We start from the raw sequence: 13,337 nt of genomic DNA on the forward strand, positions 1-13,337 counted from the left end.
CCTGTGAGAATAACGTAAGAGGTAATTTCCTTACTGATCTTTTCCTCCCTCTGCCCATCTCAGTGGCAATCCTGCAGCTAACATCCAAAAAGGAGGAAAAGACACAAATTTAACTCCAGGAGTCAGATTATTGCATGATATTTTTTTTTAGGAGGTAGGTTGAAAGATTTTTAATGGAATTTACCTGGTGACATGCAGAACAGAGTGACTTTGTCTCTCCATCAACACATTCACACTTTTTGGGATATTTTCAGCTGAGATTTTTCATATTTTTCATATTCTTAAGGCTGATGGTGCTGTGGGCTATGTAGCTATGCTGAGAATTCCTCAGTGTTGCTCTCCTCTGGCTGGAGAGCTGTCACCTAATTTACTAGTAAAAAAGAACAGTTTTCTATATCTTCAGCATATAAATAATGTATCCAACATTAGCTGTAAAAATAGCCCAAAAATCCACAGAGGCACTTTGGACATTTGGATTGTGTCTGAGTGGATTTTATGTGTGGATGACACGTGTAAGTGTGTGATGTGTGCATTTGTATGTTGATATAAGCACACCATGCTCTGATAGGACAGACCTTGCTACAAAAGTGACCACTGACACAAGTGAAAATACAATGGCAATCCTAAAAGACATGTGAGAGCTCTCTCAGATAAAAAAACTACATTTTATCTACAAGGGTCTTATTATATCCTCATAAAGGATAAGGACAAATGTTTGGTCATTCAGCCCTGGATTTAGTTGGTTTTACATACAATACATATTTAAAATAGATTGGTACATATATATGTATATGTATATATATATATATATATATATGCACAACCCACTCAAAATAAATAACTCCTATTGCCAAAGGGAAGAGAGGAGATAAAATAATAAAGGTCAACAATATATTAATTTCCTACATTTTTAGCTAAATATCCCAAACTCATTACAGTCAATGACAGATTAAAATTGCTGAGACATAGATTAAGAAACTATTAAAATTGCCATTAAAACATCAAAACAAAACAAAATAAATAAGCTCTCCAAATCTTTCTCATCTAATCCTCTTGAAAATAATTAAAGCTTTCCTTTAGCTTTAGCTCCCGGCTGGGAACTGTCAAATAGTCTTAAAAAGATGGCCCATGATACTCAATGTTTGCTAAGCCTTTTTTTCACTCTAACAAACTTCCCCTCACTCCCTGTGGCTGCAGGCACCAGCTCCCATGGCAATGTCCATCCCAGGCTCTGACCTTGCATGGGGGCTCAGGGACCCTCGGGGACTGTGTGGGGTCACTGCAGCTCCAGCAGGACCAGGCTGCCAGGACAGTCACACAGCTCGGGGCAAACTTTGATCTGGGCTGTAGTAAAGCTGTAGTAGATCTGTGGAAGAAACACAGACCCTTAAATCAGTGTTTCTGTAGTATTTGTCCATGCCAGGTCTAATGCTAATGGGCTCCACGACATCTGGGCAATTTTACAATGATATTTAATGATTACTATTTATTAAATCATTAGTTATTACTACTATATCAACAATTACTAATTCTTGAAGTATCTACCCTACTCAAGCACTAATAAAGGTCACAACTTTGAAGTATGTTTTACTACACTGAAGCCGGAAACCCATGTTTCAGTATCTGTCAAGAATTTTTCTTCTGGAACGTGTAACAGGTATGAATGGTCCCTGATCACAGTCATCCATCCTTCTGTAACTGCTACCATACAATCATTTATTGGATGGTGTAATTTGATGGGATTGAGGAGAAGCATGCTCAGTGATTTGGGCCAAAAAAACAGTTTTCAGTCATTTATTACTCAGGATTTTGAGACTGTATCAAAAGGATATTATTTCATTTTATGGCTGCACTGCATTACCTGGTATTCTTAACAGATCATTTTCTAAATAGAACAGGTGGTTTTACTGCCAGAAAAATAAAGATATCATATTGTCACATATAATTTCAAGAGGCAAAAAACGTACCACAGGGATAATTAGTCTCACCCTCCCATGATTCCACCTAAGCAGCTCGTGAAAGACTGTTGTGGCAACATCGCCAAATGTCTCTAGATATATAAATTACACACATATGCCTATTTTTGTAAATGGGATTTGGGAATATCAGTAGCAATTGCATGGTGGAAATATTTAGCTCGTTTCAGAGGTTGTACTGTACTTGCACTGTCTGAACGTCCCCCAGCCCCAACACAAACGTGTCTGTATTTAATCAGTATCTGGATAACCACAATATTAATTTCCCTTTCTCCTTAAGTACTAGGAATACAGTTTTTATCTGTTTCTAAATGTTCTGTAGAACATCTAGTTCCTCCCTCAATCTGCATAATTTTTTTTATAATCATGAAGCACACACTGCAGCCAGACACTTTGCCCTCCTTTTCTTTTCTTTATGCAACAGATTTGGGATGAAATTCCCCACTTTTCCCGCAAGGCAGAGCTAATTCCAGGACCAGGATGAAGTTTTACCCCAGCTCTCAGGGGTGCAATCCCAGCTGTGCCATCCCAGGCCATTCCTCCACCAAGTGCTCTGACAGCAAATGCCCCTCTCATTTCCTGTCCATGCATCTGTAGGGATGAGTCATTGGGAAGATGCTCATCAATGTTTGCCATTATTTACAGTCCGACAAATCAATGTTTGCCATTGTTTACAGGCCAACATCGATCCCTATCAAACAACAGGGCAGACAAGTTGCGTTATGTAATTGATGTGAACCACCCTGCCAAAATGCAGATTCCATTATTGGCATGTCTTCCTGCCTAAACGCCAGAAAGCTCCATAGATGAGCTCCTGTCACCTTGGAAACGTTCGGGAGGGAAATGCCAAGCGCCTGTGGAAGCACAGCATGCAGCCACACAGCACAGGGACGTGGCCAGCTCTGCTGCCTCTCCAGCTGATCCTGAGGTGCCACTGCAGGAACTCCACAGAAATGCCTCTGAACTGAACCCTGGCCGAAAACAGCAGGGATTTCATTTGCATCTGCTCACTCCATTTCCCAGTTTCTCCAAGATGGATCACTGGGGTCCAGAACCCACAAAATCTGGAAGAGCTGCATCAAGCAAAGCCTTTTCTGTACATTTCCAGGAGCTTAAATCTTAAAGATTCACTGGCTTCAAGTTGATAGACGTAAATTGTAGATTGAGAGATAAGAACTTGGCTGGGGAGCCATAATTTCCTTCAGAAGCACTGCAGATCTCTTCTTCCTTTCCTATCTATATGAGAGAGAAAAATCTACATTGTCTTTCCCTAAAAACACATTATTCACCTGACACAAAACCATGACCCTTGTTGATGTTGCTGTTATGAAATTGAAATAATTCAAACAGTTGTAAATTGGGACTGAAAAAATACCTTAAAAAATATCACAAGAAACTGATAATCAGTGATATTTCCAGGTGTTCTTCTGAATGTTTTCTTGAGGGGAAAATCCATGCTTGGATGTTTTTCATCCCAACTCGAGGAATGTGGGAACTGGCAGGTTCAGAGTTAACACAGTTATAACTATTCCAGATCTGCAGAGAGAGCTATACAGTTAATCACTGCATATTTTTAGCCTACATCTTGTAGCTTTAATCCTGCAAATGTCTGTATGTAATTTGTTTTATGTAATATGAATAGATGCCATAAAATCAAGATTCCACCATTTATAGAGCTAAGAATGTCCATGTATTTCTCAAGATTGAGGACCTATAGCATAAATATGGGACAATGCACTGGTCACTGTGAGTAATTTACACTCCATAGTGTGTGTGCCAGTGGAAATAAATGCTCAGATTAGCAGCATGTGCTTGGGATCAAAACCTAGACCTTACTCTCATAGCAACGATAACAATTACAGAAATATTGCTTACAATTAAGGAACGTTTTCAACTAAATAAATCTGAGAATGCATCTGTCTCTGTGTACAGATCAGGGTGTATTTTGGTGCAGATGATGTCTCAGGATTTTAATAACTGAATCCCTGGGAGTCTGTGAATAGCTGGGTTTCTCTGGCACGTCATCGAGGCCTAGTGCCAAGAGTGAGGGAGCTGCTGGGCTGTGGATCCAGCTGCACTGCTCCTTGACTTTGTCAAGGTAACACAAGGAAGAGAACAGAGAGGAAACCCAGTTAATCACCAGTTTAGATAGAATGGCCTGGGTTAGAAGGGAGCTCAAAGCTCACCCAGTGCCACCCCCCGCCATGGGCAGGGACACCTCCCGCTGTCCCAGGTGGCTCCAATATAGGGGCCTGAGTAAATGTATGTATTGCAGTAAAAGATCTCTGTATCGTATAAGTGACCCTGCCCCAATTCTAGTTATTGTAAATGGGCTGCAGCTGTGATGTCCTTAATTGGGTGGCAGCTGTGGCCCGTGGAGGTAGCTGGGATAAAAGAGGGTGGGGCGGCCAGGGGAGACTTGGAGGAGCCCTGATGAAGCAGGAATAACACTGCTGTGAAGAGCTGCTTGTGAGAAAGCCACCCAGAAGGTATGGACTTTAGAAATATGAAATACAGCACTCCAAGCCATGTCCAACCTGGCCTTGGACACTTCCAGGGATGGGGCAGCTCCAGCTGCTCTGGGCACCCTAAATCTGGTACTGAACACTTGAATTCAAGCGCACAGGCTCAGGAGATTCCACTGCAGGACAGAATATTCAAACTGGTTCATTTTATGAACACAGACATTCATTATGAGTATGTAAATCACTGAAATATCATCTAAAGACTTTTCATGTAGTGATTTTGTGCTTATTTCTAACAATTACAGAAGTTCATAAAGAACCTCTAGAGCTGAAGTTGCTGTTGAAGCCAGAGGACCTGTCCAGAATGAGCAGTACATGATTTCAGCTGAAATAACCTTTAATTAGTAACTAACGGGGAAATGCTTTTTGTCAGGATAGTACAGGCTTACTTCCGAAAAGACATTTGAGACAGATTCCTTTTGGATTGAAATTTGGAAACCTTCAGTATTCTAACATTGAGTGCTCCAACCCCAAATCCACAGGACTTCACATTCCAGCAAGATTAAAGGGTTTTAATCATAATGCCACCAACTTGCTTAAAATTTAAAAATGTATTTGAATAAGCATTAAGCTGAAAGTTCACTGAGAATGTCTCTGGCTTTGGTTACCTAAAACCACCTGAGCCAGATGTCCCAGACAGGCAGCACAGGTAGAGGTGTTCCCACCAGAGTAATTACTGACACCAATACGATGGAATTGTTAATGCTGCTGTATTTCAAAAGTGTAAATCATTCTTCTAAAGAACGTGCAAAAAGCGTGTCAGTGTTTCATATTCTAATCTACCTCTGAGAATAAATAATGTCAACAATTGTCAAGTAGGAAAACTCCCCAGAGGGCTGCTCAAGATGCCTCAAACCTCAAGAACGCAATGATCTGAACAACTGCGAGGACCCCAGGGACATCAGACCCACACCCAGGGACCCCCGGACACCGGACATCAGCCCAGGGACCCCGGCCCTCAGGCACCGGACCCGGATCCAGGGACACCGGACCCCGGCCCTCAGGCACCAGACCCGGACCCAGGGACCCCTGCCCTCGGACACCGGACCCCGGCCCTCAGGCACCGGACCCGGACCCAGGGACCCCTGCCCTCGGACACCGGACCCCGGCCCTCAGGCACCGGACCCGGACCCAGGCACACCGGACCCCGGCCCTCAGGCACTGGACCCCGGCCCGCACCACCCCGCGGCCGGGGGGGGACGCAGCGAGCCACGCCGGCAGCGCCGCCCCGCGCCCGCGGCGGTTCGGGAGCGGATCGCGGCCGTGCGTGCGCGGCGCCCCCGCGCGCGGTGGTTGGCGCCGTTGCCGTGGCAGCGCGGGCGGTGCGGCGGGCCCGGGCCGTGAGGAGCCGGGCCGGGGGTGAGCGCGGTGAGCCCTGAGGGGACAGCGCCGGGAACACCGACACTGCCCCGGGGTGTCCTGTGGGAGGGCTCGGGCCTGTGCTGTGCATCTCGGCCTAATTTACCCCAAACTTTGTTCTTTGGGAGTTGGAGCCCCACAACTTCACCACGCAGGGGTTTGGCTGAAGGCGTTGGGCCCGCTGCTGCATTGGCTGCGTTTGATGTTTGTGCCACTTCTTAGTGCCACCAACATCCCTAAATCAGTAGCCAAGCGTAGGAATCCTACTTGGCTTTAAGGTGGTTTCTATCATTTGCTCATTCCTCTATACTTCAAATCCTGGGGTTTGTTTTCTCTGCTCCTTAACTGGAGAAAATAGATACTCTTTTGTTGTTGATTCTTCTTGAGTTCTGCATAAGGATTTACATAAACGCACTCAAAGCTGAGCCACCTTCGTTAAAATTAATCATATGTCCAAGTCCTTCTGTGGGTAAGATGTGAAATGCTCAACCATGTGGTAATAACTCATTCTAGATGACATGCAGAATTTACTGCATTCTAATAAATTGTAACAACATTTGGGAAGAGTTTACTTTGCATTGGAGAACTCCACAAGACTCAAGAACAAATAATGTTTGTTGGAGTTGTGTCCAAATAATCTGGGGTAAAATCATGGTGTAAGTGGATAAAATACATTCAGAAGGTTTGTTTTATTGCTGAGCTGATTGTTAAAAGAAAAAAAAAGGCAGTTCCTTGCTTTTCACTAAGAGATTTATTATAGTTGATACTCAAAATGTGTAACTAGCACAGAGATATTGTATCCAGTCATTTCACATGCATTAAATGCATACTGAATGCTGTGAATTCGCTCCTGAGATAGTCACCACTACTGCAAGTTGTTGGATATTTAATATGGAAAACATGTTCTTCTTTTTATTCAGCCTGGTCATTTGGAAAGAACTGTCACCATGGAAGACCAAGAGATCAGTTTTAGTGAGGGAGAACAGCAAATGTCTCCTCTAGTGTTCCTAGAGGAGGAGGAAGAAAGACAAGAGGAGGAAGAAGAAGAAAAGGAAGAGGAAAGCAAAGAAAGAGAAGAAGAGGAAGAAAGAGAACAAGAAAAAGAAAGGCTAGAAGAGGAAGGAGAAAGACAAGAAGAGGAAGAAGGAGAAGAAGAGGAGGAAAAAGAAAGAGAAGAAGAGGAAGAAGGACAAGAAGAGGAAGAAGAAAGAGGAGAAGAAGAGGAAGAAGAACAAGAAGAGGGAGAAGAAGAGGAAGATGCAGCTGATCAGCTCTTTGACTTGGAAGAACACTGGGAAGGTAAAAATGAATTGTTTTGATAACTCACAAAAAACTGACATTAATGTAAATTTAATGTAAGATAAACATGTTAGATCATTGGCCAGAACCTGACAATACATTATCCTCCCTTGTCCCCCTCCCTGTTCTTGTCTGGGATTTTCCCACATAAATGGGATTCTTGGTGACACTTTCACATGAAGGCAGAGAACATTCTCCTGTTCTTTTGCAGGTGTATCATAGTCCTGTGTGTTTTGCCATATGAATTTTTTAATGTACACTGCAGTAATGCTATAAAATGTCACATCTGATTCTCCACACTGTCACTTGACAGCAAATATAGAAAGGTTTTAAAATTTTAAAATTCATACTCTCTTTATTAAGCTGTTGTTTCAATATCTGCTAGAATATGAGCTGGAAGAAGAGCTGGATGTTGGTGACAAGATGGAAAACAAGGACACTTTTGAAGAGGCTGGAGACCAGTCTGATTCTACCATGTAAATATCTTGTTCCAGTTCAAACAGAATTTCCTCAGTGGTGCTAAGTGACCAGCTGTGTATGACATGGCTTAAACTAGTTTAAAACGTTCCTGTTAAATTGTAAACTATTGTTCAGGAACACTCAAATTGCAAAGCCAAGGTGGGATTGAGAGGAGCCCCAGGCATTTTAAAACAAAGACACATCATTAGTGCTTTCAGTGAGGGTGTAAATGTTCAACTTTAGATATCCAATACTGAAAATCCTGGCTTAAGTCTATGCGTTCAAACTTCCTGTGCTGTTTGTGTTCATTTTCTTCATTATTTATAAGTTCTGCTAGAATAAAACAAAAGCAGGAATGTAAGGATGTCAGACAAACTTCACATTACTACAGTTTCACATTGTTTCTTTCTTGGTTGTGTGTTCCAAGTCGAAGGCAAAGCTCAGAACACTCTTTGGGCAGAATTGGTACCATTCAGCCTCTGAAGTCTGCAGAGAGAATTCACTTATCAGCCTCACTGAGAAGCCTCCAATTGTTCAATGACAAGGTCAGGGAAAAGAAACTGATGGTCCAAAAAACCAGGTTAGTGTTTAATAGGCATATTCCATTAGCACAAATCCCCAGCCAATACTGAGATACTGTGTCCATCTTAAATACTGGAGTTTATAGAACTATGTATCTGACAGGAGTCCTGGCTGTGAATCTTGCCCCCAGAAAGAAGAGTTTCACTGAGAAAAGAACCTACAGAACATAACTGGTGTGTTTGTTTCTTGCAGTGACATGCTGAGTGCCTGTCGGCTGCGGAGCAAGATGCTGGCAAAGCAGCTGGATCATGTAGACATGGAAATAGAGAGAGAGGAGGAGGCTGGCAATGTGTAGGTAGAGAGTATTTCTGGATACCAAGGATTACAGGCATCCACTATCTTCATCTGTGTGTAATTAATGAGATAAGAGCAGGAAGAGGTGGAAACTTGGGAATGGGTAGGAAAGAGGCATATATTTTTAAATGTAACAACAGGTACTAAGTCAGCCTAGCCCACTGCTGTCAGTCATGTCAATCTTCTATTCAGTCTGATGAATCAAGGTGCTGTGACACTCCTGGAGGTCATGGCTTTGCTTCTGGTGATTATTCAGTCAGGATTTCTATATATGTGTGCGTATTTATTTTTATAAATGCACACATACATGTGCCATTCCTTTCTTGTGTTGTTCTGGAATGCAGGAATGCCTTTCAGGAGTAGCTCTGCATACAGGAGCTGCTCTGAAACACTTGTGCTATCAAGTGGGAGGCAATTTACTGTACTCTTCACATTTGGTTTAAATAGAAAGCAGTGGGTGGCTTGTGTACCAGGAGCCAGAGGCTTGTGAACAAACTTTGCAGCTGCATTTCTAACCTGTGTTAATCTCCAGGTTAGAGCAGCAATGAATGAGAGAGGAAGGCAGGTTAACTGCCAGAATGGCAGAGCTGCTTAAACAAAACTGATGAGCTCATGCAAATGAGCCTCCTGAAGTGGTGCAAGTGGGATTTCAGAGACAGTAACAAATCCCAGCAAAGACAGAAAAGCAGTGTAGTGTTTATCCTTATGATGGGTCACATGGAGAGGTCTAGATATGGAAAAAATAGCAATTCTCCCAATCTCTTACATTTAGCAAGTGTCTAGTGGAGTGAGAAGGCTTGATAGATTCCTGGCTTCTGAAGTTCAAGAACTTTGTGTTTTAGCAATAATGCAAATCCTGGCTGCCATTAGCACTGCCAATGCCAATAGAGAAATGTTGAATTTAGAGGAGTAGCTGCAGGTAGAAGATCCAATTTTCATTTAGAGGATGGGAGTTTATGTTGAGTATAGTCAGGCCACTGTCTGTGGATCCTGTAGCACACTGTCTGCTAGTTCTCCTGGGGAGAGAGGGAAAATAACTGTGTGGGAATGCTGCAGTTGTAGGCTAAGTGTATGGAATATTGTAGTACCATTTTAAAAGCAAACTCAGTCTAGGTTCTCTAGGTTCACCTACGCTTATCTTCATGAATAATACTACTTTTATCAGTTGGAGAAGTGAATAGTTGCATTAAGCTACTGGTCAGTGCTTTTGAAATTCTCATCTGTTCCTTTCAACCGGTGTGTAAGAGTTTAAAGTAAGCTCTGCCTCAAGAATGGACACTTAGAAGGTTAAACAAGAGGCTGCATGAATTGCTGGGATTCTGCTGAATAAATCTGAGCCTTAGAGCTGTGCTTTATTCTTGCTGATCTTGCAAGGGGGGCTCTGTTCACATTTCTGCCTGATGGGCTCTGTCTGACTGTGCAGTGCAGCCGTGTCCCGCCTGCAGGCCGTGAGCAGCCGCCTGTGCACCGAGCTGGAGAGAGAGAGGGAGCTGGAGCTGAGCCTTGCTCTGACACTCAAACAAAACTTGTAAGTGAGGGCATGAAGAAAGTGTGCGGGGAGTCAATCTTTATTGCCTTCTTCATCTGCTCTTGGATGGATTCAAAAGTTAATCGATAGAGACATTTCTTGTAAATACTGAACTACATCAATCCAGATCAGCTTTTAGCCTGCATGGTTCATCCCTTACAAAGCTGGATGATGTGGCTCAGAACCCAAGTTAGCTTTGCACATGTAAATAAAGTTTTGATTTTATTACGAGAGGTACATAAATTGTGACCTAAACAGGTCTCATTTGAAATGTAAAATAAGATGGACTAAAGTAAATCTGTCTGTGCATGAGCATAAATAGTTGTAATTTATGCCTCTTGGTGGCTTTATAGGGCATAAAGGAAAGGAGAGAAAATGAGCATGATGGAGACATTGTAGCAGTACTCTGTATTTTTATGCCAAGCTAATACTGCTGTTGTAATTGATTGTTCACACATAATAAATTACTGCTTTTTATCAGACAGAGTAAAACTGCCTTTTGCAGGAGGCAACAGGTGAGTGTGTTTGTATTTTGGTACCACAGGTACATCAAAGGAGGAACACAGGCATGAGCTTCTAGCTGTGATTAGCCAAGTGGTTAACCAGGATACAGTGTGTTCTGCTGCAGTGTTGTGTAATAGCTTTAAAATGCTTGACTTGTTTATTGTGTGATTAGCAATACACAGAGCAGATTAATGTACTCAGCTCTATCATATCTGGTTCCTTCAGCAAAGCACAGAAGAATAAAAGCTGTGGCCTGTCTCTGAAGTTATTTATTGTTGAAGGAAAAGCTATTTTAAGATTTTTTCTTGATTTTCACATTTTCATCTAGGTAAATGGGAGAAACAAAAACTTGAGGTTTATTTTTTTACCTTTTTTTTGACCAATATTTTTGATGTCTTTGAAAGGAATATTGTATTAGATATGAGCCTTAGTCTGTGTCAGTAGAAGACTTTGATTCAAAATATGTTTGTAAATAATAAAAGAAAACATGGTTACATGTTTATTTCCCCCATAGAGCCTTCCTTACTCAATTTATCACCTTAAAGTGAAAGAATATCAGTATCCCAGTGAAAATAATTCACACTTTTTTTTAAAGGCTTGAGATGTGGCAGATAGAAACTGAACAGGAAAAACACGACATCCTCCATGAAAAACTTCAAAAAGATGAGGAGGAGCTGCAGATGCAATACCAGGAGGAGAGAGAAGTGAGGATTTGGAAGGAAAAAATAACAGCCCTGCAAGCAGAAGGAACACGTCGGACTCGAGAGAAGTAAGAGCCTCAAAGTCAGAGCCTGCTGCCTTTCTTGTTTTATTTTCAGCCAGTTCTCTGCTGCAGGTGCTGAGATTAGCTGGTTCAGATAGTGCTGCTACTGTGTGTCTTAGCTGGGTGTGCTTCAGGAATATTTGATGAGGAAATGGAATTAAAATAAGAATTGGCCACGGCCTTGCAGTTATGCAAGTAAAGATTTCTGATCTGTGGGAATAAACTTAATGAAAATGAAAAAACTACAAATGCAGGAGGTTTTATCATAGGAGATGAGGTTTATTGGGTCAGACTAACTGCATGTGTCTGCAGTGCTGTTGGCCTCCAGGACCTTCTGGGCTTATGAGTCCATTGAGATTTCCTGGAGCAGAAGCAGACACCAAAAAGCACAAAAGTGCTCTCCAAAAGCAGAGCAGAAGTGTGTCAGTCTGTGGCTTTTGTGAAGTTTATCACTTTGTCTGTAGTGTGGGGAATGTGGAGAGTGGACAAATGTCCGCATTTCAGCACATATTAATGAACTTCCCAACCCTACCCTAGGTCTCATTGTGTTGGAATCAAATTTCCCTTAGTCCTGCTGCAACTGTTGGTTTGTCTGTGTTTTGCAGAAGAGAGAAGGAAGCCCAGAGAGAACGTGAAGAAAGAAATAAAAAACTCCTCGAGGATGCCAAGAGGAACCATGAGAAAGCAGTCTGCTTCCTGAGGCAAAGCATGGCCAGGTGGGGCTTCACTCCCTTCCTGTTGTGCATTCTCTGCTGGGCAAGACTTCATCCCCCAGTCTTTGAAAAATAAGGATTTTTCTGTAAGTTGTATTTTCTGTTTCACCTGGAAATCTCATGCCAGGTACAGTGTGGTGTGACATTGAGATCTTTTAGGGCAAAAAGGATGGGGAAAGAAGAAAATCCACTCAGTGTCCTGTCATGGCCTCCACATTCCCTGGAGTCTCTGGAATGAGAGCTCTGACCTTGGAGGCACTGATGGTGATTTGAAGCATTTTATCTATATATGTGCCATTAACTGAAGTAGTACCGCTAAAATCCAGGTTTGAAACCTGCCCTGTGCCATTCTATGTCCTCTCAGAAATGTGGTAAAAAAGCATCAATGGATTGATGGGCCATTTCCTTGTGCTGCTGCTCTGGTTGATTTTAAATTAGATGTTCCTTCATAGGTTGATGTTTGTGTTATTACTCTGGTGTTGAATTATTTTGCTGCTGAAGAAACAGAACATTCGTTACTTATTTTTATATCTATCTAAATATATCCTAATATATAAATAATAGGACTTAATTTAAAATGATTGAAATAATTGTACTGTTTCTATGCTGTTTTATTTTTATTAGATGGTGTGTACAAACTGATAATTAAGAAGAACAAAATCAAATAGTTTTTTTTCTTGACAAATATATCAAACATATCAATCTTAATTGTTTTTATGGTTTCCTATTATATTTACTGGAATATTCCCAGGTTTGACTCCTGCCCACATATTTCCAACTTGTAGAGTTCTCAGGATTTATTTTTAGTGTGGGTACATGTGCTTGGCTTGTAAAAGTTTGCTACATAAGGTTTAGATACTGCTTATATGAGCAACACCTGAATTCTTTATTTTAGCAGCCAGTCATATGTCATAACATGAAACACATTCTTCATATCCAAAATTTTTTAAAAAATTAAAGTTGTTGAGCAAAATATTTGAAAACCTGTTGGCACTTGGAGCTCGAGCAGTGCCGTGTTTGGAGGAGCTGCAGCTGTTCCCTGTGCCCACAGCAGTGCCCACCAAGCAGGGCTGTGCAGCAGCAGCGGCTGCTGGCAATTACTCCCTGGCAGCTCAGACATTCTATTACCCAGAGCTTTCCAGCATGAGAGCCTGAAAGATTTTACTTTGCTTACAGAATTCATGAACAAAATGCAAAGGAAGAAGCGAAAGCTCAGGAGCATATGGAGAGAAGGATCCAAGCTGTGCTTTCCCTGAAAACCAGCATCACTTCCAACAGGGTACTGCTGCTGGGCTGGGATGGCAATGAAGTCACTGCCTTCTGATGCTCAGTTCT

General features: G+C 42.1%; 1 protein-coding gene across 1 annotated transcript in view; it reads left to right on the forward strand.

The window, feature by feature from the left end:
• Positions 1–7,107: 7,107 nt before the first annotated feature.
• The window catches only part of CFAP74 (cilia and flagella associated protein 74), a 38,178-nt gene continuing 31,948 nt past the window's right edge, over positions 7,108–13,337 (forward strand). Inside the window, exons 1-8 of the mRNA XM_054292097.1 lie at positions 7,108–7,159; positions 7,545–7,635; positions 8,046–8,198; positions 8,393–8,491; positions 9,918–10,022; positions 11,122–11,295; positions 11,895–12,005; positions 13,179–13,281. Of these exons, the coding sequence (XP_054148072.1) occupies positions 7,583–7,635; positions 8,046–8,198; positions 8,393–8,491; positions 9,918–10,022; positions 11,122–11,295; positions 11,895–12,005; positions 13,179–13,281 (798 nt within the window). The 5' untranslated portion in view covers positions 7,108–7,159; positions 7,545–7,582. The remainder of the gene's footprint in view (positions 7,160–7,544; positions 7,636–8,045; positions 8,199–8,392; positions 8,492–9,917; positions 10,023–11,121; positions 11,296–11,894; positions 12,006–13,178; positions 13,282–13,337) is intronic.

The sequence above is a fragment of the Melozone crissalis genome, unplaced genomic scaffold, assembly GCF_028551555.1.
Source record: "Melozone crissalis strain CALT ecotype California unplaced genomic scaffold, PUWL_Pcris_2 ptg000107l_1, whole genome shotgun sequence".
Classification (NCBI taxonomy): domain Eukaryota; kingdom Metazoa; phylum Chordata; class Aves; order Passeriformes; family Passerellidae; genus Melozone; species Melozone crissalis.